Here is a 25,658-nt window from a genome sequence, read left to right as displayed (position 1 = left end):
GTAATGCAAAAAAACATATTTTTTTAAAACAAATTAATACTGATTTTCAAACAAACAAATGGGAAAATGGAGACATGGTTTGAAAATTAAAAAATACCATCCGTAGAGCAACAAATTATAAACCTACATAGGTAGGTACGTCAGTTTGTTTGTTTTTTAACTACGGCAATAATACCGTAAACCATGATCCTTACTTTATGGTATTTAGAATATTTACATGGGTATAATTATAGTCTGTGGTTATCATTACATGACATAACCTAATATTTATCTGCCAAACAAAGGATGAAAATTAAAATATTTTTGTTTCATATTTATTGTTTAGGTCACGCATGTAAAACTACAATTAGCTGTTATTGTGTTGATATTTCAGATCGGTTGGATTTGATATAAATTTTATTATTATTAAGTACACAAATAGGCTAGCAGCAGACCTATAAACAAACGTCACTTTATTTTATTGTTATTTTTATTGTTAAATGATATACTTTAAATATTAATTTTATTAATACACATTTTTATTTTACCTGTGCTGACATAACTACAAAAAACAAAAGTATTTTATTTCAACTATCACGTCTGCCAGATCCCAGCGCCCATTACGTCATAACGCATTAGTTGGCTATGAAAGTAGTCGGCGTAAAGCTCGCCCATTGGTCTATTTGTAGTCGAATGAATTTAACGCACGCCTATTGGTCTATTTGCATTCGAGTGAATTCATTAGTTAGGAAATTACTAATTCATTCGATAGTCGGCGTACAGCTCGCCCATTGGTCTACTTGTAGTCGAGTGAATTCATTCGACTACCTACATTACTGCATTCGGGCTTTCATTCGACTGAATAAGTAATTGAACGTAGTCGACTTCTTTCATTCGACTACTTGCATCGCTACTAATAACTACCTACTACCTACTTGTACTATTGATGGCCGTTTTCACACATGCCACGCAAATCCATACGACCCGATAACTTTACCGCGTTTATCCTGCAAACGCATACAAAATGTGTTACCTGTGTACCTATAAATAGTGACTGGCCTTGGAACTGGCGTGGTGTGATCAAAAGATTAGTCGAGTAATTTGTGCATTTCTAATAGTTTCATATTGAAACATCCTTCATTTTACATTCAAATAAGCATAATTTATGATAAAATATCGTAATGGATTTGCACGCAAGTTTTATTAACACTGTTTTTGAATATTTATCAAAGAACAAAAATGATTCCCATAAAGCTTTAATAAAAAGGCACACTGATAACATAAATAAATATGGAGAGTACAGTTTTCCTTTTTCAATACAACCGTGGAAGGCATATATCGTACTAAGTGATAAGGCTGTACTCCTTAAGACAATTTTTGATTATTCATTTGAAGGAAACAAATTTTCTACTGTAGAAGAAGCCTGCGATAAACTAGTTTCAGACAGTGACGCTTGGCCACTCAAACTACAAAAGAGCATTCTTCTCAATGGGAGAATACACATGTTTTTAGATAGAAAATCAACAATAAGATTGTGTTTGCAAAACTTATCTGAGTGTATCGAAATAAAGAGGCAATTGACAAAAATCGTAAGAATAACTACACAAGACAATTTAGAATGTGACATCAGCTCAAGGCGACTTGATTTACTAGTTAGCATTCTTAAAAACCTGTTACAGTTAAACGGAGTTATACTGACAGATCAGGAATCATCGGAAGAGAACTATAAACACATTCATTTTACCAGGAAATCCACAGACAATCGATACGGAAATGGTATTAATATTTTATGTGCTGCAGTTCTAAATGTGAAAACTGGCCTTAAAGAAAGTGAGGTGTCTCCTGGCGAATATTTGGAGTAGGTAAAATGTCTTATTTCACATTCACTACTTTATTAACTTTCTCATAATGAGAATCATTTAAATCGGCAGATTTAAACTGTTTCGTATTTCTGATAAAAACAAAGAAAACAACAAAACAACAAAACAGGTCAAAACAAACCATCACACAGTTTCAAATAGAATGCCATATCACTCTGTCTTTTCATACAGATCTCGCTTCCTCTACATTCATACATTTTCTCATGCACGTGCGTTGATTAATCCAACTTTTGGCATGTCCGTCTTCAACTATTTTTTAGATTTGGTCATGTTATATCTTTCTCGGTCTTCCTCAATTGTTGTATCTATCAAAATTCATATTGTAAATCTTTTTAGCCGTTCTTTCGCTGTCATTCGCTCTACATGTCCAAACCAACGCACAATTTTGATTTTGTCGATAACGCTTATCTCAGCCTTACATAATGTACATACCAGGTATGTTAAAAAAGTATCCCACTTTTATTCATAAAAACAACATTTATCGAGATACAATTAAATGACACTAATCCCCTTCAAAATAGTCCCCTTGAGCTGCTACTCACTTCTCCCAACGGTTCTGCCACTGCCGGAAGCAAAGCTGGAAAGACTCTTTTGGTATGGCGCGCAGGTGGTCCGTCGCAGTCTTCATGATGTCTTCTCTGGTCTGATATCTGGTCCCTTTCAAAGGCATTTTCAGCTGGGGAAAAAGCCAGAAATCACAGGGAGTGGAGATCAGGAGAGTAAGGAGGTTGACGAACCACGGGTGTGTTATGTTTGGCTAAGAAACTCCGTATCATGTGTGAAGAATGAGCCGGTCCATTGTCATGATGAAGTTGCCAACTGCCATTTGCCCGCAGGTCTGCCTGTTTGCGTCTCACTGCATCACAAAGGTAACGCAGAACCTCTCGGTAGTAGTCCTTGGTGACAGCAGTGCCGTGTGGAGCGTACTCATGATGAACCACGCCACTGGAGTTCGGGATGTTGAATGCTTCCATTGTGATGGCTGGAACTTGGTTTCTGGGTCGTACCCATAAACCCAAGATTCATCACCGATGATCACTGTGTTGAGAACGTTGGTATCATTGAAAATTCGACAAAAATAGCATACACATGCTCACTCTTCAACGGCAGGGCAGCAACTGAGTGGCGCTGTAGTCGTGAAAAAAATTGAGCATGCGCACTAGGTATACCTACAAATGGTCATCTAAGCTCCGCCCTCAAAGCGTTATTTGTTTTGCCAATAAAAATTATGGTCGGATACTTTTTGAACAGACCTCGTATCTCGACATTTGTGCACCTATCATACATAGTTTTACCACACATTTGCCTGAGAGATCGCATTTCGACAAAAATTCTTCAAGTAAAATTATTACAAGATGCAATATGGGCGCTAAACGCATTCTGCTAAAGTATTGAATTGACACATTGCTGAAAATAATAAAATTGTTTTCGTAATAATAAATACTTTGAAAATAAGTTTGAGCTGGAAAGTATGATGTCTTCATTTAATTATTGTTTTATATGTATTTTTATAACATTCTAAATACACTGTTATTCAACTCTCAAATTTACTTATGATATTTAAATTGCATTGCCTATCCAAAAAAATTAAAAACTCATTTATTTGGACAAGGACATCACACGTAAAATTTTATAACAATGAAAAATATATTGAAATAGCATAAAATAATATTTTTGGATTCCCTATTTTATAAAGAAAAATGGCCTTATTTTATGGTCAAATTTGTTTCCAAATATTTAATTACTTATTTATATATCAACGGTTCAAAGAACCTTTTACAATAAAAAGTTTTACAGAAATAATTACAGCAGCGAATAATTTATTATTATGTAATATATAATATGAAATATAGTAGAATAATTAAAACTAAACAACCCAGTGAAAGTAAAATATAAAAAAAACAACAAAAAAGTAAAAAAGAAGCAACATATCTAAGATGACAAATAAAAGATAACAATTAACTTGAGAAAATCTTATGTTTTAAACATAAATATATCAAAGTAAAATTAAGAATAATTTAACATAAATATAAAATGGCTAGTATTTAACTAGGTAATAATATGAAGCACATTTGACCATATGTATTTGATCATTTGTAAAAACATTTTAACAAAATTAAAATATTGTAAAAACCACTAGCATTCATGAAAATTACTGTAAATAGTGTTGGAGATGATGTCTAAAATTTTGTGAATTGGACCTCTTACTGTTCTCTTCCGAATTCCTTGCCTATCTAAGCACTAAGAAAATAATCTGTATAAACCTTAACCAACAACAATCCTTTGTTGCTTGGTTGAAAGATATTGCTTAAAGTAAATGTTAACAATAAATAAAATTATGAATATTTTAATATCGCTAGGCAATAACTAGCTAACTTGAAAATCAGTATTTGTGAGTTACCCACTAAAAGTACATGTTTTTATGCTCCCACATAGTGTTGCAAATAGACAAGTCACGCATTCAAATCATCAAAGTATGATTGTAATAAAACACGACTCGCCCATTTGTAGCATTCATGGAGGAAGATACAGATATTATATGTTTTTAGTGGGTAACTCATACATGCTGTTTCGGAAGTTACCTGGTTGAAGTAATTATCCCACGATGTAATACCTGGTTCGAACGAAGAGATAGTTAAAATAACGACTACCTCAGATACCTTTTTATCGAATTTAATTGTATGGGAAACATTCCAGAAAAAGAAAGATGGACATGCAGCTAATAGCGCAGCATAAATATGGTTTGCGAGTTCAGAACGAGGATCAATGGAAAGTGTTCTTGGCTCAACTCGGTGAAGCAGCGGTGGCATTTGACTTGCTGCAGATAAAGCATAGTCACCCCGTTTCAATCAGCTTAGTGGACAATGGATCTGGATGTAGCAAAGGTATTCAATTTATTTATAATCTTACTAACTCAATTGTGGTCGTCTCTAGGCGGATCAAGAAAAACAGTAATGTGTGTGAAAAAGAACTAGAATCCTGAACGAGTGCTTGCTTGTGGTCGAATCGCATTCAATTCAATCGATCGATAAAAAATATAAATATTCCTATTCTGGAGAGTTATATAAATGACATTTATTTATCATAGACACATCATATCATATCTACAAAAGGCTATACAAAAATAAGTTACCATTCCATAACCACTCCCTAGTTGGAGCATATGGTGTCCACAAAGAGCCTACGTGCATTTCTGTCTGCTGTCAGCTTCTGTGCGTCCTTCCGAGTCAGGTTTGCATCCAGTAGTTCGGACGTAAATTGCCAATGAACAGTCGGCAGCGCACGTCGAGAACCTGATGCGTTATAAAGTAGGCAAGCGAGGTTAAGGCTCTCAGGAGGCATCCGCAGTATATGGCCTAGCCAACTGTATCGCCTCCGCTTCGTGACAGTTTGCTGCATCCGTTCTCTTATTATTTAATTCCTTACAAAGTGAAACCACTGCACAGCCGAGATTCTTCTGAGACACCTATTCCCAAAACTCGGTATTTTGCTGTTTTGAACCCTAGTGAGGAGAATAGGTGTTATGCAGGCGTTATATAGGCGGCATTTGGTTTTCTGTTAAATGTGGCGCCTGCTATTCCTAGCCGTTTATATACAAAATACAAAAATAAGTATTTCCTAATAAACCTTGCATTTCCCGAGTGTTGATTTATCCACATTTTTCTAAAAACTGTTAACATTTTGATTAAGAGGACGTAAACTTTCATTTTAAAATTGGTCAATTCATGTTGAATAAAATAGCACAATGAATACATTAATTCGATACATTGCTAAAGTACTCGAAAGGATTGAAAAATAATTAAGTATGTTCCGTGTATAATGCTCATATTCAACTTGTTAATTCCAGGTGCAGCTTTTGTGTTATATAATGGAGCTCGTCTCGCTAGTATAATCAATACCTTCAGAGAACATGTGAATAAAGGTCTCTACCCAGCATTGCCAGACTTAAAGGATATAGATTTAGAGTTATTAAAGGACGAGGTAAGAAATAAAATATAATAAGGGAATCCCGGCCGTAGCCGAAGCAGTCTCATTGCTGCGTACCAGGTTAATAGCCCCATGATATAATGGTGGAACTACGAGTTATACTTAGAATTGTCTTAGCACAACAGTCTGAGTACAATTCAATAGAGCTAAACTATACCAAATCTGGAATCAGTACAGAAAAGTCCTTACTAAATTCAATCAAGACTTAAGGAGAACAAAGAAAATATCTTGGAGGGATTTCTGCCATGAAATCAATGAAGCCGCACTCATTTCTAAAATTCACCCAGATGCTCCCTAAAGCTTCTCCGTCATGCTACATTTACTAAAAACACCTGACGGAACATCGACTGAAACTGGAGAAGAAACACCGAGGTTATCGGGCCCGGTTCACTTTCCCAGTTGGCAAAAAAGAGAGCCATTCTATCCAGCCGAAGAACTATATAGGAATGGAAAAGAGCATCTTTCGACCACCCAACATTACTCCACAAGGGTTAGACATCATTTTTCCAATGCTAGTAAAACTTTTTAGAGCTAGTTGTATAAGACAAGTATACAGGAGGGTGTGATGTATGCCTGGAGAGCGAATTGGCGATGAACGAAAGTAAGTCAAAAGTGATGGTATTTGAAAGGGATAGTGAGGTTACTGACTGCATAATAAATGTAAACAACGAATGTCTTAAACAAGTAAAAGAGTTTGTGTCTGGGAAGCATGTTTTCAAGAGATGGAAGAATAGAAAATGATGTTGAAAGGAGTAAATGCGGGCAACAAAATGAACGGAGCACTAAGCACAGTAATTGCTAATAAAAATATGTCGATCGAAGCTAAACTGGCAGTGCACAATGGAGTTTTAGTCCCAACACTTGTGTATGGAAGTGAAACATGGAACTGGCAGACGAAGGAAGAAAGCTGAGTGAACGCGGTTGAAATGCGATCTCTTAGACGAATGTGTGGGAAATCAATGTATGACAGGGTTACGAATGATGAAATCAGACGAGAAAGTAAATCTGAGTCAAGTATAATTGATGAGATTAAGAAAGGGTCTCTGAGATGGTTTGGTCACTTAGAACGAATGGATGATGAAAGAATGGTAAAACAAGTATATATGGCGAAAATGAACGGTAACGTGAGACGAGGACGACCAAGGAATACGTGGCATGATCAGATAAACCAAAATCTTAAGTCTGGTCATGTCAGAAGCAGACAGAACCGAAAGGCGTGTATAACAAGATGTATGAATGTGGAAGAAGCTAGGAATGTATGTCAGGATAGACGTGTGTGGCGGTCCATTCTCTCTGCCTACCACTAAGGGGAAATGGTGTGATGGTACAGTATAGTACAGGAGTGGAATTCATTCTAGAAACTTTTAATAAAAACTTGCTCTATTTTATATTTGTGTAGAAAATGTATATTCTCCTAGCCCGAATTCATACTATAATATTTTAATTGTTACCTACAATGTATATAATATTTTCACATGATTTGTTTTGTAAAGGTTTTGAAATTTATATTTAAAAATAACACACTATATGAGTCAGGTTGTGATCCTGCGACTAGTGTCTCGCACTCGCAGATCAAAGGTCCGTGGTTCGAATCCCACTCCACCCCACTTGATTCCATTTTCTAATAGTGAGTTATTTACAACTCGTTGAAAATGGCCCTCAAAATCAAATATTTAGGTAAATCATAAGAACACAAATATTTCTTTATTTCGATAAAAAAAAAAAAAAATACAAACCAACCAATTTCAGGGTTGATATTTTTGTTCCTACCAACACGAAAAGTCGCGTAATTTAAATCAGTCAATCGCAGAAACAACTAAAATGGCTCCGAATACCTCGAAATGTGTTGATCGGTAACCTGGGAAGAGGAAAAAAAACTGTTCTCAAAAAGTTTACACCTTTGCGGAAATTGCGGAGATTTTGAGCGGAGGAGCAATAAAGTCAGGTGTAAGGAAATTTTGCAAACGGGTTACGAACACTGGATTGATTGAAATCAGCTGCAAGAGCTGGAAAAAAATCTAAGGAACAGAACAAAATGTGGGCAGAATTTGTCACTAGGCCATGCAAAACTATCGGAGATCTACAAAATACATCAACAACACCATCAGAATAACTGGTGAACAAGTTTGTGTCAGATCGAATTCAAAATTGATTAGAACCGGGTTGTGGTCCCGTGGTGGTATTGTGGACTCACGGGTCAAAGGCCCGAGGTTCAAATCCCACTCTACCACAACTCGATTTCCATTTTTCCAGCACAAGTTATTTACGACTTTTAGAAAATGGTCTGAAAATGGAAATATTTGAGTAAAGTAACTCTCTCAAGTATTTCTCTTTCTTTAAATATAAAAATCTATTCTAAAAAAACTGTCAAAATGGTTTGCGAGCGAAAACCTCGAGAAAAATGCGGTATCTGAACCAGAAACAGACGTAGAAATGCATCGATTAGGCTCTGACACACAAGGAGTGAACAGAAGATGACAAGGGCAAGGTTATTTAGAGCGACGAGACCAAAATTAGCATTTCCGACTGTAATGGGGGGAAGTTTGTTCACCGCCGATTTGAACAGGGTTTTTTGCCCGAGTGTATCACGGCCACGGCAGTGAAATGGTATGGGCCAGCATGGTTGGACAACTGGCTATCATTGAGGGCAACATCGATGCAAAAAAAATACTAAGAAGCAGTGCTACAGGCGAAATGGTTGCCTACAATCCAGGATTTATTCGAAGGAGACCCACGCAAGTGCACCTTTTAGCAGGACGGACTGCCATACCATACAGCCAGGAGCAGCACAAAGTGGTTTAGGGGACCACCACAAAACTGTCCTGCCGCGGGCAGGCAATATCCAGATTTAAATCCGATAGAAAATCTATGGTCAAGGCTGATAGTGATGATATATGGGCCTCCTGGCCTGTTCTGGTGCAAAAATAAATCAAAATAAATAAAAAATATATATTGAAAAAATCCAAGCACCAAGAAAGAGCTGATCGAAGCTATTATCCTGGCCCGGTTCCATGTGATAACATTTAAAGATTTGCGATGCCTGGTGCACTTTTGATGCCTTGACAACTCCAAGTGGTTCTAAAAAACAAAAGATATCCAACAAAATGCTATTTGTTTTGTACTTATTCAGCGTGTTTGTAAATTCATCAACTGTAATTTTTTTCATGTGTTAAAGGTTTACCTATAAAATTTCCTTGAAATGATTTTTCTGGTAAATGATCCCTTAAAATTTTATGGCAATGATAATTATAAACACAACGTTAATTCAAATATAAGTGAAAATAAAGCTGAAATTTTAAAGAATTTCTAAAAGTAGCCAGAATTAATTCCATTACTGTACATGGGACCACATACCAAAAAGCTGGACCTAAGTCCGAGTAGCTTTTATCCCTAAGGCTAGGGATAGAGACGAGTCACAACCTAAGTTCTGCAGACCAATTAATCTCACCTCTTTCCTTCTTGAGGTCATATGACATTTACTAATCTCAAACATACCACTTGTAGGAATTAATCTTTATTTAGTCAAATCACACAACTAATATGCGATATGTGATCTAAGCGTCATCTTTGATGAAAAGTTGTCTTTCGTCAGTCACATAAAGTGCATGGCCAATAAATCCTTAAAAATGCTAGGCTATACTTTGCGAGTGACAAAGGATTTTTAAAATATTCATACTTTAAAATTGAGCTCTGGTTAGGAGCCAGTTGGAATACAACTTTACTCAACTACGAAGTGTGTTCAGAAAATACTGGATTTTTTTTTATTTTTTTAAATAAATTATTTATTCATTTACATTAATGTTGTCTCCTTCAAAATAGTCCTCATTAGATATTATGCACTTGTGCCAGCGCTTCTTCCAATCCTCGAAACACTTCTTAAACTCGATCTTTGGGATAGCCTGTAGCTTTTTCAGCAATTTTTAATGTCATCTATGCTTGTAAACGACGGCCTTTTAAGGTTCTCTTTATTTTTGGAAATAGGAAAAAGTCACACGGCAAATGTGGATGCTGGGGCATTGTTACAGTAATGTTTTTGGCCAAAAATTCACAAACTAGCAATGAAGTGTGAGCAGGTGCATTATCATGGTGCAAAAGCCATGAATTTTTTTGCCACAAATCCGGGCGTTTTTTTTCAGATTGCTTCACGCAAACGGCGTTGAACCTGCATGTAGTACTCCTTATTGACCGTTTGACCTTGTGGCAAGAATTCATGCCGCATTATGCCATTAAAATCGAAAAACACAGCGAGCATCACCTTCACATTCGACCGCACTTATCGAGCCTTTTTCGGTCTTGGCGATCCAGAATGCCTCCACTGGGACGATTGAGCCTTAGTTTCGAAGTCATATCCGTAAACCCACGTTTCGTCACCTGTTATAACACATTTCAGCATTTCTGCATCATCATTGACTTCATTTTGTGACACCTGAGCAACTTCCATTCACCACTGTTTTTGTTCCAAATTTAACAATTTTGGAACAAATTTTGCTGCCATGCGTTTCATACCCAAAACATATATATCTAAGCATGTCCTTTATGTGAAACTGCTGTGTTACAGTATTTATGTAACATAATTTCATTAATAAATAAATAAATAAATTTTTTTTTATTTTTCACATTTTATTGAATTGTTTATATTCTATTATATATATATATATATTTGTGCGTGCCATGTATACAGTCGAACTCGGTTATAACGAACACGGAAATAGCGAGATCTCGGATGTAACGAGGAAACATTCGTTGAAATTTTAGTTCATGGTTTTTTCCATGCAATTATTCACTGTTATAACGAGCTACTTCTCGGACATACCGAACAAAATATTGTCAAAAATTACACAAAAAATCTTCAATTGTTAAAAACATCATTCTCGAAATAAGAACCTAAGTAATAAAATCCAAACGGTCAGCTAACGTAAAAGATAAATACCGCCGGGCGTTGGGATCGGATTATGTTTATGATAGCTATGTAAGTGTCCAAGTACCTAATTGGATTTTTCGCCGACAATATTGAAAAATTAACACATATGGTTTTTTAAAAATCCAAGCTTTGTGAACTAAGTAAGTGCCGGTTCGGCACATTGTTTCAATTTACATCTGCTTTTGTAGTTTATGTATGACAAGCTTGTTTCGGGGTTTTTTTTAGATTTTTTAATGTTTTATGCTCATACAATAATATCATATATAGCTCAATACACAAAAAATATTACAAGTGGGTGATATCAAATGAGTTCTAGACCAGATCAGTTAAAACCTAACCCCTGAATTATTATTATGTCTACTAACAAGAGGAAGTGTCTCTTGAAAATTCGTGAAAAAGTGGCAATTATTCGTGAAACGAATTCGTGAAATTCGTCGAACGTGGTATGAAAAATGTGGAAGTGTGTACAAAGTTTTCTCTATCTTCATCCACAGTGTGAACATTGTGGAAAAATAAGGATGTTTATTTGTCTACATTTGAAAAGAATATCACAGACACAAAATAAATTTAGAAAGTGCGATCGTACTAATGTTGATGAAGCATTGCTCCAATGGTTTTGTACCCAAAGAAACGCAGAATTTTCCATCGATGCACTAATATTGAAGGCGCAAGCGGAACAGTTCGCAAAACAATTTGGAAACGATGTTTTAAATGTAAAAATGGTTGGTTAGACCATTTTAAAAATCGACACAATATTGTTTATGCAAAAATAAATAAAAAAGCAGCATCTGTTGACGGTGTAATGGCAAGTGAATGGGTTAATAGCGTTTGGTCAGAACTGAGAAAGGAGTGACAATGTGCAATAGCGATTGTATAAAAAACCTTTCCCTGATATAACGAGCAAATTCAATTGGTCCCATCTTCCTCGTAATAACCAAGTTCGACTGTATTAATAAATAAAAAATATTTCCTGTTCTTTACAAATTAAAATGGCTGTTTTATAGTTTTTGTTTTTTTCATTTTCAGGATGAGTGGATATTGGTATTCAATTACATTATGTCTTACTCCAGCATCCTGAAGAAGTGTTTAGACTTGGAATCAAAAGACTGTTTACTATCACCACATCTTCTCTGCACATTCCTCAGTGGAATGACAGGGCGAATTAGTATGTACTACAGAAGAGTAAGAGTATTAATGGTAAGCTTAAATCTACGCTGAACTGTTTTGCTAATAACATCTTATAATTTTAAAAACCTAAATATATGATTCGGTAAATTTTTGGGACCACATAAAATGTTGTCGAAGGCAAAGAACAACAGTTAGATAATATGCAAGTGGTAAAATTTTCTTCTCTGAACATTGGAATTTTCAATCGGGCCATTTATTCCATACTAGAAAAAGGTGTCTCACTGGAATTTAAAACAATTTGGTCTCTTATTGAAATTCATAAAAATGCACAAACAATGTTATAAGCGGCCGTATATTTTGTAATTATTCACGGAACGGGTTCAACGTATCGCAAAATGAATTTTCATTACTGTGACAAATTACCAAATTTTGAATAATTTGCAAAGTATCCCATTAAGTAGTTTTATCAATCGATCAACATTGTTAATGACATTCAGTATTCAACAGATGACTTCTGGAAAATATTCTAAATTTTATTTATAACATTGCACCTGCCAGATAAGTTTTATCAATGACTTCCGACTTCACAGAGTATTTTAATTTAGTATATCGGTACAATGATATTCGTATTGATGCAATCAAAATTTTCCGAACAGATACAGTTTTATACGAATACATATCTTTATCTGTTAGTCTTAAAAAACTTACCTATAGCATTTTGATGTGTTTTTTTAGAACTCTAAATAAAATGTAAAAATGTATTCTTAAAATATCAAGCCTAATTTGACTATATAATATTTTCTTTTGAAATTTGTAAGGGTGCCTACAAACACATTCTTTATTTGTCACAAATGTTCAGCATATTTGATAGCTACGTTTCGCAGCTTGGCATTCGTCAAATGTCGAGTCTGTAAGCACCTTAACATTTACTAAAAATGTATCATATTAAGAGAAGGTTAAAAATAATTTTGTATGGTTTATTTCAGGAACCCAGAAAACATCTAATACCACTTGTTCATGGACGTATTCATCTTTTATTGGCTCTCCAAACTATTCTGAACCACGCATTAGCAATATTAAACATTGTTCCCGTTACCCAAATGTAATTACTCACAAAGATTTAAATCGATTGATAATAATAATGGTTCATTAACAGAACAATTTGTATAATCTACTACATTTTTGTGGTAATAGATTTCTCTGGATTGTGTGTAGTCTGTCTAACTAAGTACAACTTGTTTAAAGTCAGACAATTTTATATGCGGAGTAAAAATAATACTCGTGTATTTATTATACAAGTTAAATTATTCATACTTTTATTTATCAAGTAGTTCATCTGACTTCTCTCTACCCAAACCCACTAATCATTTTTACAAATTTATTTAATTGAATCTGGGTCATGGTTTTGCGATGTTTGAGAAATACATCGATTATTTTGGGTCCCAAAAACCCGAAATTTCTTTGCCCGAATTCAGAGTTTGTAGTAGACCCCGTGACCCATCCTCTAGTTTGAATGTAGTGTGGGAGTGTTCCTTTTGGGATTTAGATGCATTATTTTTCTATAAATATACAATTGTCTTATATCCAATTGCACTATCCTGGATACAAACTAAAGATATGAACACTTATATATTTACAAATTTGTATAAACCACCCGGTTTCGAGGTTACTACCTCATCGTCAGGAATTAAACTAACCTATAATTACTCGCGTTGCTATTTATATTATAAAATATTGTATGAAAGAGATAGACAAATGAAAGAAAGAGGGAGAAAGAAGACAAAATGAATCATAAAGGGAATATTTTTAAAAGAGGACTCGAAGTTAAATTTAATTGATTATTTGATTAATGGCTTCATTAATTTCTAATTGTTCTAAATTGTCTAAACGTAAACCGTTTTTATTGACTTGCAAAATTTCTACACCCGTTTCTTGATTAAAATCATGGTTTTCGGATATAAGATGATTTGAAAATTCTGAAAAATTCTGAATTCTGAAAAATTTTGATAAAAAAATTGTAATGCTATTAAAAGCTTATATTAGTTGAGATGTTATAAAGTAACTTAATAAAGCTGAAATAAATAACACACAATGTATGTATTTGAGTTAAATTAAAAATAAAATATTACAAATCAACTTTAAAATATGAGAAAATTTTGTAATTTCTAGTGTTACGAATTCTATTATGTACTGCCCACCTGAAGAATTTATCGACAATTATTCCTAAGTAATGATGTAATAACTTATATTTACATATAAGTTATTAATTTAAAAAATACTTAATACACTTCCGCTTATTTATTTTGACCAATTAGCGCTTTCGCCCTCAAGATAGATTGGAAATTTTAGAAATAAATAGGATAAAAATAATAGCGATAGAATTTTAATAAATCAGCAGATAGAATTCAAAAACTCACCCTTATTAGCCCTCTTAGTTGGACCCTGTACATTGTAATAAAACAATAAATATTTTTCATATAATAGAATCTTCTCTAAAAGTACACCGCCAACACATGTTTCAATAATTTGTCTCACTCTGTTCCATTGAAATATTGCGTATTGTATATTTTTCAACTTATTTTTAAATGTACCTACACTTAAGATAATATTTAGTTTTATATACATTATCCTTACACTGTATAATATTCACCAGTCTGAAGATGCCCATTAGAGGGTTTAAGCGCTAATTGGTCAAAATAAATAAGTGGAAGTGTTCTAAGTATTTTTTAAATTAATAACTTTTATGTAAATGTAAGTTATTACATCATTACAATGGAATTCTATCGAGAATTGTAAATAAATAATTTTAATAAAATATTCCCAAGTATTTTCTAGAATGTACCGATTCTAATATTTCAGGGGATATTTTTGATTGAGGGTTTTGTTTAGGCTGTATGGTTTTACAAAATGTGTATTTTGTTTTGTTAGTATTAAGGGTTAAAAGACATATTTTCATTATATTGACAATTTTGAGCCGCTATATAAGTTTCATCCCATCTGTCACCTGTAATTTCGTCACATTTTTGTATGTTATGGCGGACATAGATCATTAATAATTGAAGACATTGAGTGGGTGAAGGTGTTATGTCGCAAATTTTCAAAATTGTAAGATTTTATCCACAGCCCTTTCATATAAAACCAACTATACCATTAAAAAGTAGCAAAAAACCATTTTGGGAGCGAATGAAGGTGTATATATCAATAATTGTACTGGTGTCCTAAACTTTAACCCCAGATATCTCTCCTTTTTGTTTTTGTCACATAACACCTTTATACAAAAGATGCAGCATAGATTCTACATGTTGCAAATTGGAAGGTGGCTGCTGAGGGACAGGTGGAGCTAGAGGTAAAAGTTGAAGGAGGCCAAAGCTCGATTTGGGCTGTAGCACCATCGAAGAACACCTTTATCCGCTTGTGTCTTCAATTATATCAAACAAAACATTAATGACATAAATAATATGTATTTTCATTAAATAATAAATCAATTTACTGACAAAGGTATTTTTATTTGGTAAAATAGTAAGCAAAAATTCCAGTCAATAAAGAAGTCTAGAGCCACGATTATGAACGGCTATCTTTATCGGTATATACTGAGACGGTATAAACTAATCTCGATTTTTACGTATGAAGTGTGTATATTTGAATGAAAATTCAAAATATATTCATCGGTGACCGGTAATTGAACATGTTTAGAAAAAAAATGGTAAACATATTATATTTTTCATACAGAAAACTTAATTTCTCTTTGTAGATAAAATTGAACATAAATTTTAACTTCCCATCAGAATACGTACCCAGGCAATTCAATTACAGATCGTAAAATCTGTAAATGCCTAGAATTCCATATTCCCTTAAAGAAGTTCTCTTTGTCTGCTTAAAATGTTCGTCAATCCTTAGCAGATTAAATCCAGTACTTGTCTACAAATTCAGGCATATAATTAAATAAACTTTTGCATTTCAATCCCAATTTATTAATATTTTTCTTATAAACAATTAAGCATTACTGGTAGGATGTTGATAAAAACAAACAAAACATTACCAGACCAGTGATGCGACTACAGCATGCAAACCACAAGTATTATAGAAAAATGATAAAATCATGATAAATAGATACCGAAAGGATAAAGAAAATCATCTTAAAACAAAAGTATGATGTCTATTTTGGCAGAAGAGTAAAATACAAAAAAAAAGATTACAGGAGAGTAGGTATAACAAATGTCAAATTCATGTTTTATAAGCAATGCAAAAAATGCATACAGCGTGGAAACAAAACAGTAAAATTCCTGTAAGCATGAAACTGGCACAATTAATTTATCAGTGAGTACAGTAGACCTCCGTTTATCCAAACCCCAGTCTTCCAAATTGCCAAATATCCAGATCGCTATCAAGAAATAAAAAATAAAGGAAATGTAAGTTAACGAGTTTTTTCATCAAAGCAATTAACTTAGCTGGACATGTTTAAGTAAGTTTTTAATGTGATTCCAATTCGCTGTATTATTTCAAAACCAGTATATAACAGTATTTTAGAGTTAATGTTTCGTTTTCTTTCAAAACATTATCTTAATTGGGTTAATTTAACTATCCAGATTTCTGCATATACTGATAACAAATGGCACTCATTCATTTGGATAGTCGGAGTTTTACTGTACTTAGAAAACATCAGTAATGAAAGTATTATTGCATCACTAAGAGTCCAAGTTTATTTTAATTTTGACATTTTGTAAGACGTTAATGTTATATTATTTATTGAGGTCAAATTTTTATTAGGTCAAGTCTTTTTGCTTTAAATTGCAATTCTTTTCATGTAATTTTCTTCACATTTATTTCCGTATTTATCTTAAAAACTTCTTTGTAAATATCTGCACCTTTTTTCATGTTTTGCTTTATTTATTTGACATTACTTTACAGGCGGTTTAGCCCATTACATAATGCAGACTGTGAATATATGTTAGAAGTTAATGAAAAGAAAGCACATAGCTGCTAAACTGCCAATATGTATAGACATATATATCTATATTATCCGCAGAAACCGTATTTAGCAAGCAAATTGCCCTATTTATGGGTAAATTCTGACTTGCATTTGTACGGCTTCTGGGTGTGTAAAACAGTGCATGAGATTTCGCTCTAGTATAATTATTGGGAACATACAAACTGATCTCTTTCAGTATATTTGGATTATATAGACTTCCAGAAATCAGCTTATATGAGCTGGTATAAATGTTTCCCAAGAAAAATTTGATGACGAAATTTGAGGGTATCCAGCATTCCTGCTAGAAATAATGATGGATATTTTTTTTTTTTTAAAGATATAAGTATTGCAAAAATCGCTTTTAATCGCTTCTCTATTTCAAGGATGTGGTTGTTTACTTATCCTTATGTATTATGTTTAAAAAAGCGTCTTAGGCAGGCTCGTCTTTTCCATAAGGGCATGAGCCCAGAGCCGAGGGCCTTGAAATTCTAAAACTGCCACTTTCTACAAGCCCCAACCTCTGTGTGCCCAAGGGCCACTGCATGGCCCAAGACAGCCCTCCTCTTAGACCTATATACGTAAAAATAAAATAAATACCTATTTAATCTTATTAGATTTACACCATAAACAACAAGACCTAATTTGTAGTGATCAACCGAAACAAGATTTTTGGCTGAAACCAAAACCTTTTGGCTTCTGTTCTAGTTTCGGCCGAAACCGAAACTTATTTAAATAATTATAATAATTAAAATGCAGTTCCACCAAGAAACGTCAGTAGAGAAACTCAATATTATTTAAATAAGTTAAAAGTCACTTCAAAATGCCCAAAATTAGGTGTTTTTATTGTTTTTATTAAAATAAGTGTGAAATAAAATATAGAATGAAATAAAGCGCATAAATTTAATGAGTAAATATTTAAATATTAGCGCATATGGTTAGTTGTTATTTTATACACATAACTTATTTACAAAAGTTCTTCAATGTACGCTATGGGAACTTTTACTTATTAAATATAAAGGAATTACAACAATAAAAATATAAAAGATCTCAGATCTAACTACTAACTATAGTCAACAAATCACAAAATCAGTCCAGTTTTTATTTTTAGGTTATACGATAGCAATACAATAACTGATTATTTGAATGGTCAACATTCCGATATCTCTAATTGTGCCAATTTTACACCCGAGTACAGTCGAAAGCGTTCAGAATACCAGCCCTGGAATATTAATATAACCCATTGTTGTACTAGTTTCTAAAAATAGTTTATTTGAGAAAATAAACATGATTATTTAAACTACCATAGATAGAATGTGAAAGTTCAGTGCTACGGGAAATTAGGAAATTAGATACAAGAAATAATTTTTTACATGCAATAAAAATTAGAGCATTCAATTGTTCGGTGAAGTTTCTTAAAAATGTATGAAAAAATAATAAAAACAAACTAATTTGAACGACGTCACTAGTTCTTCGGAATCAACCAATGATAGAGTGCTGTGATAGATATCCGGTTTACAGGAAGCCAATTCGCCGATCAGCATAACTCAGCAAAGAGAGCTTGTGACATACGCGGAGTAATTTCAAAATCACAAAACTTTAAAAAATCATAGCACTGATAACATGTTACATAATTTTAATTATTTTTTAATTTTGGCTCAGTTTGATAGTCTGTTAACAAATAAAAATAATAGAAAAAAAACCTTCGAACTTCCTCATTATAATAGAAGTAATCAACGCCCACTAGTAATTGTTTAGTTAAACTATAGTTCTATTTAAGTTGGAGTAACTCCCACCACTAATATTTCGATTTGTAATAAATTTAACCCGATGGTATTAAGTAGGCTTCATATTTTTAAGGTTATGCTGTCAAACCTTGGCGGAAAATCGTTAGACAAAAGATGTACTTAATTTTTACACCACGCTGATATAAACATAAATATAAAACTGTAAGACTAAAAAATTTACCAAAATCGACTAAAATTATTTTATTCTAAATGGATTTCGATTTCAAATCGGGAAATTCAAGTTTGTAAAACATAAGAGAATTATGTCCATCTTACTGCCCATTTTATTTGTTTTCTTCCATTTTTAAGACACCGGCTCTTCTAGAAAAATACCTAGTAAAGATGTGCGAGTTGTTTCCATTATTTCAATTGATTTTAGTTGCGTAAATAATCATCATAAGTCATAAGATCTGTTATTATAATGTATTCATTTGTTTGTTGAAAAAATATGCGCATCAGTAAAAGTATATAATATAAACATACTGATATTGTACCATAACACTGAAATTATTTTGGTTTGATGTAATTTAAACCGAAAAAACCTGTCTTGTAAATGTAGCTAAATTAAATTGACCCCAGGCTCAAATAATTAATAATTTTTCTCTGTGTATACCTTCATATTATCATTTATATTACAAAACATATTTAAACAATAATAATAAACTTAAGTATTTTAATGGAGCAGATATTTCACTATTCATATTTCTAATGTGCGCCTAATAATATTTCAAGATATTTGATTCCTGATCGAAAGAAAACATTATTCTCACTGCATTCTATCTAGAAAAAGTAATAAAATAGAGAAAATTAAGAGGTTAGGTAAACGTCAAAATTTTAGATATTTTGTTCAATACTTCAAAATCTAATATGAATTCTACCAGTTGCACAATATAACCGACGTATCACTTCGATATAATTAATTTTACACGTGAACACAACCAACTACAAGGAAATTGATAAAATTTCAACCCCTGATAAAGGCGCGCTGCACAGCTGTTCGGAGGTACAAATATTTCGAAGGCATGAAATTCACGTGACTTTTCAGGTGACCCGAGCGTTGGACAAGCAGTGCGCCCTCCGATTGGTCGGCCGAACGGGACCCGAACATCTCCGACTAATAGCGCGTCGGCCCCGCACGAACGCGAATCGCGAATACCCGAATAGAGCTCAGTGTGTTTTTTGACGTCGTCAGATGCAGTCGTGATTCTCGGGGGCTGGGACCGTGTCGGTTTTACTGTTAATACGCGTGAAATATTGTGTGTTTTATTAAAAGTTTTTAGTATTTTAATTGAATATATTAAATATGAGTATTGCTGCACTGTTAAAAGCTGCAGAGTATATCGAGAGACGAGACAGAGGTGAGTTATCAGGGCGACTGAGCATTCTTTGTCGTCGCTTTCTACACGTCAACATGGCCCCCGTCTATTTTTGTGATGCAAGAATCAGCTGATTTTGACGGGCTGGTGGTATTTTTGCTTCCAGAAGCCGAGCATGGATACGCTTTATCCCTCCCGATTCCGGATGATCTCAGGAGCGTTGTCAAGAGGACAAAGTCGAAAAAGTCACAGGGAAGCAGGTGAGACCGTGTTTATTAGTACCTACCCTTCATCTGACATTTCTTCTTTTAAATACCTATTCAAAAATTATTTCGCGGTTGTTAATTAATCGTAGTACTTTATGCCGATTCGAGAAAAAATATTTGTAATATTTTAAGTCAATAATTGAAAGACGTTTCTTTGTTACAAAGTTAGGGAAGCTTCCGCTCTGCTACCACCTACCACCCCTACCGCGCCGGGGAACTTTTATAAGAGTGAGAGTGAAAGTTTCCAGTTATTTTAGCGGCGGTGGTGGGTAATAATATTATTCAGATCACCATTTTTATTATACCTTTTAATATTTCTTTTTATGTTTTCAGGACGAGTCACAATGAATTGGAAAAGAATAGGTGAGTTTAAACAAATGTACCGCGGACGTGTTATCGAGTAGTGGGGTTCGTTGTTTTGTGATTTCAAAAAAGGATAAAATTGTATTTTCAATTTGTGGTTAAGTGATTCGAATAATGAATTATGTGCTAGTCGCGATTTTGACGAATTGCGCATATTAGTGATGTTTCTAAAAAGTTTGTTCAGTATGAAGGCAGTGAAGCAAACTCGAGTGCGGTCCGTGGTAGTCTATCGTCCCTCCGCGCACCGGGCCGAGCCTCGAGTGCGGCCCGCGCTGGCCGCCGCCGCCTCTGCCCGAGTTCGGCCCGCAACCCCAATTACGCCCCGCGTTGACCGTGACCGCCAAACTCTTCAAACATAACAATAGGCCCGGTGTAGGAAGTGCGTACTGGGCGTGGTTGCCCACAAACCAAATGTACACGATGTAAATCAAGACGCGAGATAATTTCCCACCCAAAGAGTGCACCGGCTCTGTCCCCAGAACTACACTCGGAGAGCTGTGCCGGCCGCGGAGCTGCTACCCGCTACCTGCTACTGATAACGCACGTGCCGCGTTCCGTGCTACGCTCTTCACGGGAGCGTAGGAGATGGGACCACCTCCGACTCAAGCTTGATATATAATGTTCGTTTTGTAGCTACGCTACTTCATCCCGTTCTGTATTTCGGCTCTCGAGGCTCTTTGTTCGGAGCCCCGGGAATTACTCGCATTCGTATTCTTTACCGGTGACGGGTGACGGGTGACCCTCCGGTAAAGAAGGATCGAAATAATCGTCAATTAAAAAGCTCTCTCGGTATATTCCTCGTAGGGGAGCTTTGTCGCTAGGTACTCCCGACCGGGTAACGCTGTGGCTATATAGTAACTAGTGACCCTCCCTGTGACTCGAGTTGTTCCGAATAAATACGATCTATAATATGATTCAAATGAGCGGCGTTTCTCCCTTATCCCTTCGCTCAGGCGCTCCATCGGCTTCCGATAGGATTACGGCTCGCCTCCGTAGTTCGCAACTACTTATTCCCGCCTCGCGCCTCGGTAAAAAACATTAAAACCGACACATTCGCAAAATGCGTCATTGAAAAATTATAGCTAGTTATATTATTTGTGTTATCAACATTGCACAGATTGAATAGAAAAATATTATTTAGGTGTGTCGGTGCACTCACACCACATAGTCGTACGACGCCGACGGATGATAATACATGTTACTCGTACCATCGCCGGCGTACCAGGGCGGTATGATATGGCAGCGGAGTAGTGCTCAGTGCTACAGGCTACAGCTACAGCAGCGCGGCAACACCGCGCGCCGCGCCTCGGTCGGTCGCGGCGCGGTCTGGTTTTGTTATTGACTCGTACCTCGTACTCCAATCATACTGCCATCCCTGTCAGTCCCAGCTTTTTGTAAAACACGATCATCATGCGAGGGTCATGGATTTTTATTTTCAATTCTAAATACATTCGATCCTTCTCAGCCGCCCGATGGACTCCATCCTACAAATATGTAAATAGATCATCGAGTTCGTGTCGAAGCTACACCGAGCTATTTTTGTGCTGTATTGAAAATGAATAAACGCCTCACAGTAAAATTATGTACAAATTTATGCAAATTATTGAACAAGTCTCGCGTATGAATAATTATAGCGTACACCAGTTTATGACACTGATGTTAATAGGATTCCCTGATTTGCACAATATGAAATAATACAACAAGCTGCAGTTAGGAGGCCTCGCTTACAATGTATTTGTTACGGGTAAAGTTAGATAAACGATCAAACCCAGGTTTACCCGGGTAAACTCCGCAGTACCCTTAAGTTAGGATAGGTTTAGTCAAATTTAATAATAAATAAAATTGGTGTTTTTACTTAACCTAATCCAACCTATCTTAACCTAACGCGGCGGCCCCTGGTTCAGCCGTTTCTAAAGGGCTAGCTTTCAACCAGCTGACACGCATTGATGTACAATTTCAAATATACGTTGAACTTTACCCATGTTTCCTGGGTATTACGGAGTTTACCCGGGTAAACCTAGGTTTCATCGTCTGTCTAACTGTACAACATATTCATTCAAATACTGAAGGACCTACCCACGCATACGCGCACTTGGCAACTTCTTCCTTGTCATTTCCTTATTCAAGACCACTGTTACGCATACACCTTGAATACTTGAATTAAAATACCATGTGCTTGCTTCTATGGCAAAATAAAAACCAAAAAATAATGTATACCTCAAGATTTTATAGTAAAATTCGCATCTAGATTAGTCGTCGGATAAACACACATGATTTAACTTAAATTTTCTCCGCCTAGCTTCTAATTTAGCTCAGTTTTATCCTAAATTTCCACATTAATTTCGCCTTATTCATTAATAACAAAAAATACTACAATAAATTAATAGTTTAGCACACCCGATAGCAAAATTCGACCCTGGAATAGGTTTAATATCGCTGATCCAGATCTTTATTAAAACCCTACCTTGATATTCTGCGGTTTGTGGCCACGGTCATTTATTATTCGTAGTTTTAACAATTTTATAGAACAATTAAGCAGGAATGTATAATGTACATTTTTAAGAGCAGCAATACTGTTTCTTCCTTCAAACTGAAGCATTATGTGCCTTATTCATATAAACTTAGCAGTGAACAACATTTGAAATCTAAACACAAAACCTGTTCCTAGTATAGACAAGACCGAAGTAGACCGACTTGTTGTTTATAACAGAGATTACAGCTGTAACGCGATGATGTATTATGAATGTAATACGTTATTTAACACGCGAAATAAATATACTTCATTGTGCTTGTATTATGCACACAGTTGGATCACGATCACGAATTATCAAATTTACGTACGTTGTTAGTAATAAGTAATCATTACTGACATACTAATCAACTAAAGATATGATGTTATACAAACATATTATTTAATTTCCTATTGACAAAACAACATGATATAATATTTAAAATACTGGACAATTACACTACACTGCACTGGGCCAAATTAGCGAATGGACAAATTTAGGTACATAGTAATTTTACATGCATTGGACTTCATAATTATCATTCTTTATAATAATATTAATTCACCATAAAACACTTCTTGCTTTGTTGACTAACGCATCTCGTAATATTTTCAAATTCAATTTGTTAAAAACAATTATCATTTTTACTAATACGTTATAATACAACGATCTGCAACACGAAATTCATTATAAGCTAAACTCTCGCGTGTGTATCAAATGTACAGAAATTGTATTATAAAGTCAGTTTTATCAGCTTTTTAATACCGCTTTTATGGAGGTGTATATTAAATTAACTAATAAAAATGGAAAAGGTCATAAATAAAATATAAAATAATTCCTTCTCTTGTGGGAATTGAAGGCGATGTAAACAATACCACGTACCTACATTGCTTTGAAAACAAGTATTTTAATTACGTTTATTAGGTTCTGTATTAACACAGTGATCTGGCTTTATATATTTGGTTTTTATTCAATACGTTTTACGTGGTATATTACGAAAAAATATATAAAAAAGCGTATGTAATACGAAAAAAAATAACAATTCAAATTCAATGTAAAAAACGATAAAATGAAAATACTATCAATTAGAATAAAAGGAAGCTACCCTCTCAGAACTTTCTTTCAGTAACATGAAAGATGTCGATATCCGAAGAGATACGGTTTAGTTAAGACATTGCTCTTCCTACTGGCATTACCATCGGCAGGCTGGTTCTGCGAGCAGGAAGATAAATCAGCTTAATGTTAGGTTAGGGAAAACACTATATTACACCTAAGTTAATAAGGTATTATATTACGAAAATGGCGCTATATAAGTTATCCATAATTTTTATTATTATTATAATCGGAATACCACGTATCAAGCGGAAAAAAACATATAATATTATGCATTTCTTCTTTTCTGACGGGCACTATCACGGATAGTATTCGTACTTCCTTGAGGTGGTTTTTTTAAACTTTAGATTTAGCCTTGTGGTGGAAAATATTAATAGTCAATGAGAAAGTTCAGTGTTTTTAAAAAAAAAAAAATGTTATTAGAATTGGCCAATTTAAAAAAAAAATATTTCGTATTATCAGCGCTATTATTTTTTAAAGTTTCGTATTTCTGAAATTACTCCGCATGTGACGTCAGAGGTTCTCTTCCACTTATTCTCTGTCTCGCCGATTGGTCCGTTTTCGGTAAGTAAACCGGATATTTTTCACAGCTCTTTCTCTATTCGCTGATTCATATGAACTAGTGACGTCATTCAAAGTGGTTCGTTCTTATTCAAATATTTCATATGATTTTTTTCGTACATTTTCAAGAAACTTTGCAGTACAATTAAATGCTCTAATTTTTACCGCGCGCAATAAAACATTGTTTGTATCCAATTTCCCGTAGGGCTGAAGTTCCTCGTTGATAATTGACCATATAATAGTCGAGATACAAAATGGTTATTAGTATCATATTGCCACTAATGTCTAACCTTTAGTTAACCGGTAATAATAAATAACAATAAAACCTAACGTTAAAATTACAGCACACTGGAGTACATACCATTTCATGTTTTTATTATTAAGTTTATTGTACACTTATTATTGCTGCATATGGCGGTACATGTGGTGTAGTGGTTAAGACGCTCGACTCACCCACGGAAGGTTCCGAGTTCGATTCCCGGTGAGAACACAAACTTAAATGTGATTTTTCTCAAGCCTGGGTGTTCTATGCAGTATTTAAAAAAATATTTTATTGAACTTTTTGTTTATAATAATAATTTTACATTGACGGCAAATGGCAATTTTTTCCAACCGGCCAATAAAATAAATGTTTTGTGTTTATAATTCTAGTTGCAAAACATATTCATTAGAAAATAAAAATAAAAAAGCTGAAGATGTACAAAAATATAAATAACTGTTTTTGTTTAAATTACATTTAATCAATACTATTGCTAAATGGTAAAATAAATAAAGAGGAAAGGAGGAAAGATTAAGGAAGAGAAAGGAAATGTTTCTTCAGACGTGATTTAAACAGAGATAAGTACTGTAGTAACATCTTTGATAGCGGATAGGAAATGACT

At 34.4% G+C, this 25,658-nt stretch overlaps 2 protein-coding genes across 4 annotated transcripts in view; both read left to right on the top strand.

Moving 5' to 3' along the window:
* Nucleotides 1-891: 891 nt before the first annotated feature.
* Nucleotides 892-13,660, top strand: LOC148278011 (DALR anticodon-binding domain-containing protein 3). 3 transcript variants are annotated; one of them, XM_088232037.1, is made up of 6 exons: nucleotides 917-1,568; nucleotides 1,659-1,837; nucleotides 4,557-4,744; nucleotides 5,707-5,840; nucleotides 11,794-11,964; nucleotides 12,882-13,660. In XM_088232037.1, the coding sequence occupies exons 1-6, from the start codon at nucleotides 1,161-1,163 to the stop codon at nucleotides 12,999-13,001; spliced, it is 1,200 nt and encodes a 399-aa protein (XP_088088163.1). In that variant the 5' UTR covers nucleotides 917-1,160; the 3' UTR covers nucleotides 13,002-13,660. The 3 variants fall into 3 exon arrangements, with proteins under 3 accessions (XP_088088162.1, XP_088088163.1, XP_088088165.1); XM_088232036.1 differs by having other exon boundaries at nucleotides 892-1,837; XM_088232039.1 differs by lacking the exon at nucleotides 917-1,568 and having other exon boundaries at nucleotides 1,703-1,841; nucleotides 12,882-13,144.
* A 6,155-nt stretch (nucleotides 13,661-19,815) lies between these two features.
* LOC148278009 (max dimerization protein 1-like) overlaps nucleotides 19,816-25,658 on the top strand; it is an 89,980-nt gene continuing 84,137 nt past the window's right edge. The window contains exons 1-3 of the mRNA XM_088232041.1: nucleotides 19,816-20,006; nucleotides 20,131-20,224; nucleotides 20,564-20,593. Of these exons, the coding sequence (XP_088088167.1) occupies nucleotides 19,952-20,006; nucleotides 20,131-20,224; nucleotides 20,564-20,593 (179 nt within the window). The 5' untranslated portion in view covers nucleotides 19,816-19,951. The remainder of the gene's footprint in view (nucleotides 20,007-20,130; nucleotides 20,225-20,563; nucleotides 20,594-25,658) is intronic.

This window comes from Micrasema longulum, unplaced genomic scaffold (genome assembly GCF_059751315.1).
Source record: "Micrasema longulum isolate JH-2025_06_02 unplaced genomic scaffold, ASM5975131v1 h1tg000940l, whole genome shotgun sequence".
In the NCBI taxonomy this organism is placed as follows: Eukaryota; Metazoa; Arthropoda; class Insecta; order Trichoptera; family Brachycentridae; genus Micrasema; species Micrasema longulum.
Note: the sequence above shows the minus strand (reverse complement) of the source record. Positions and strands in the feature narration are given on the sequence as shown.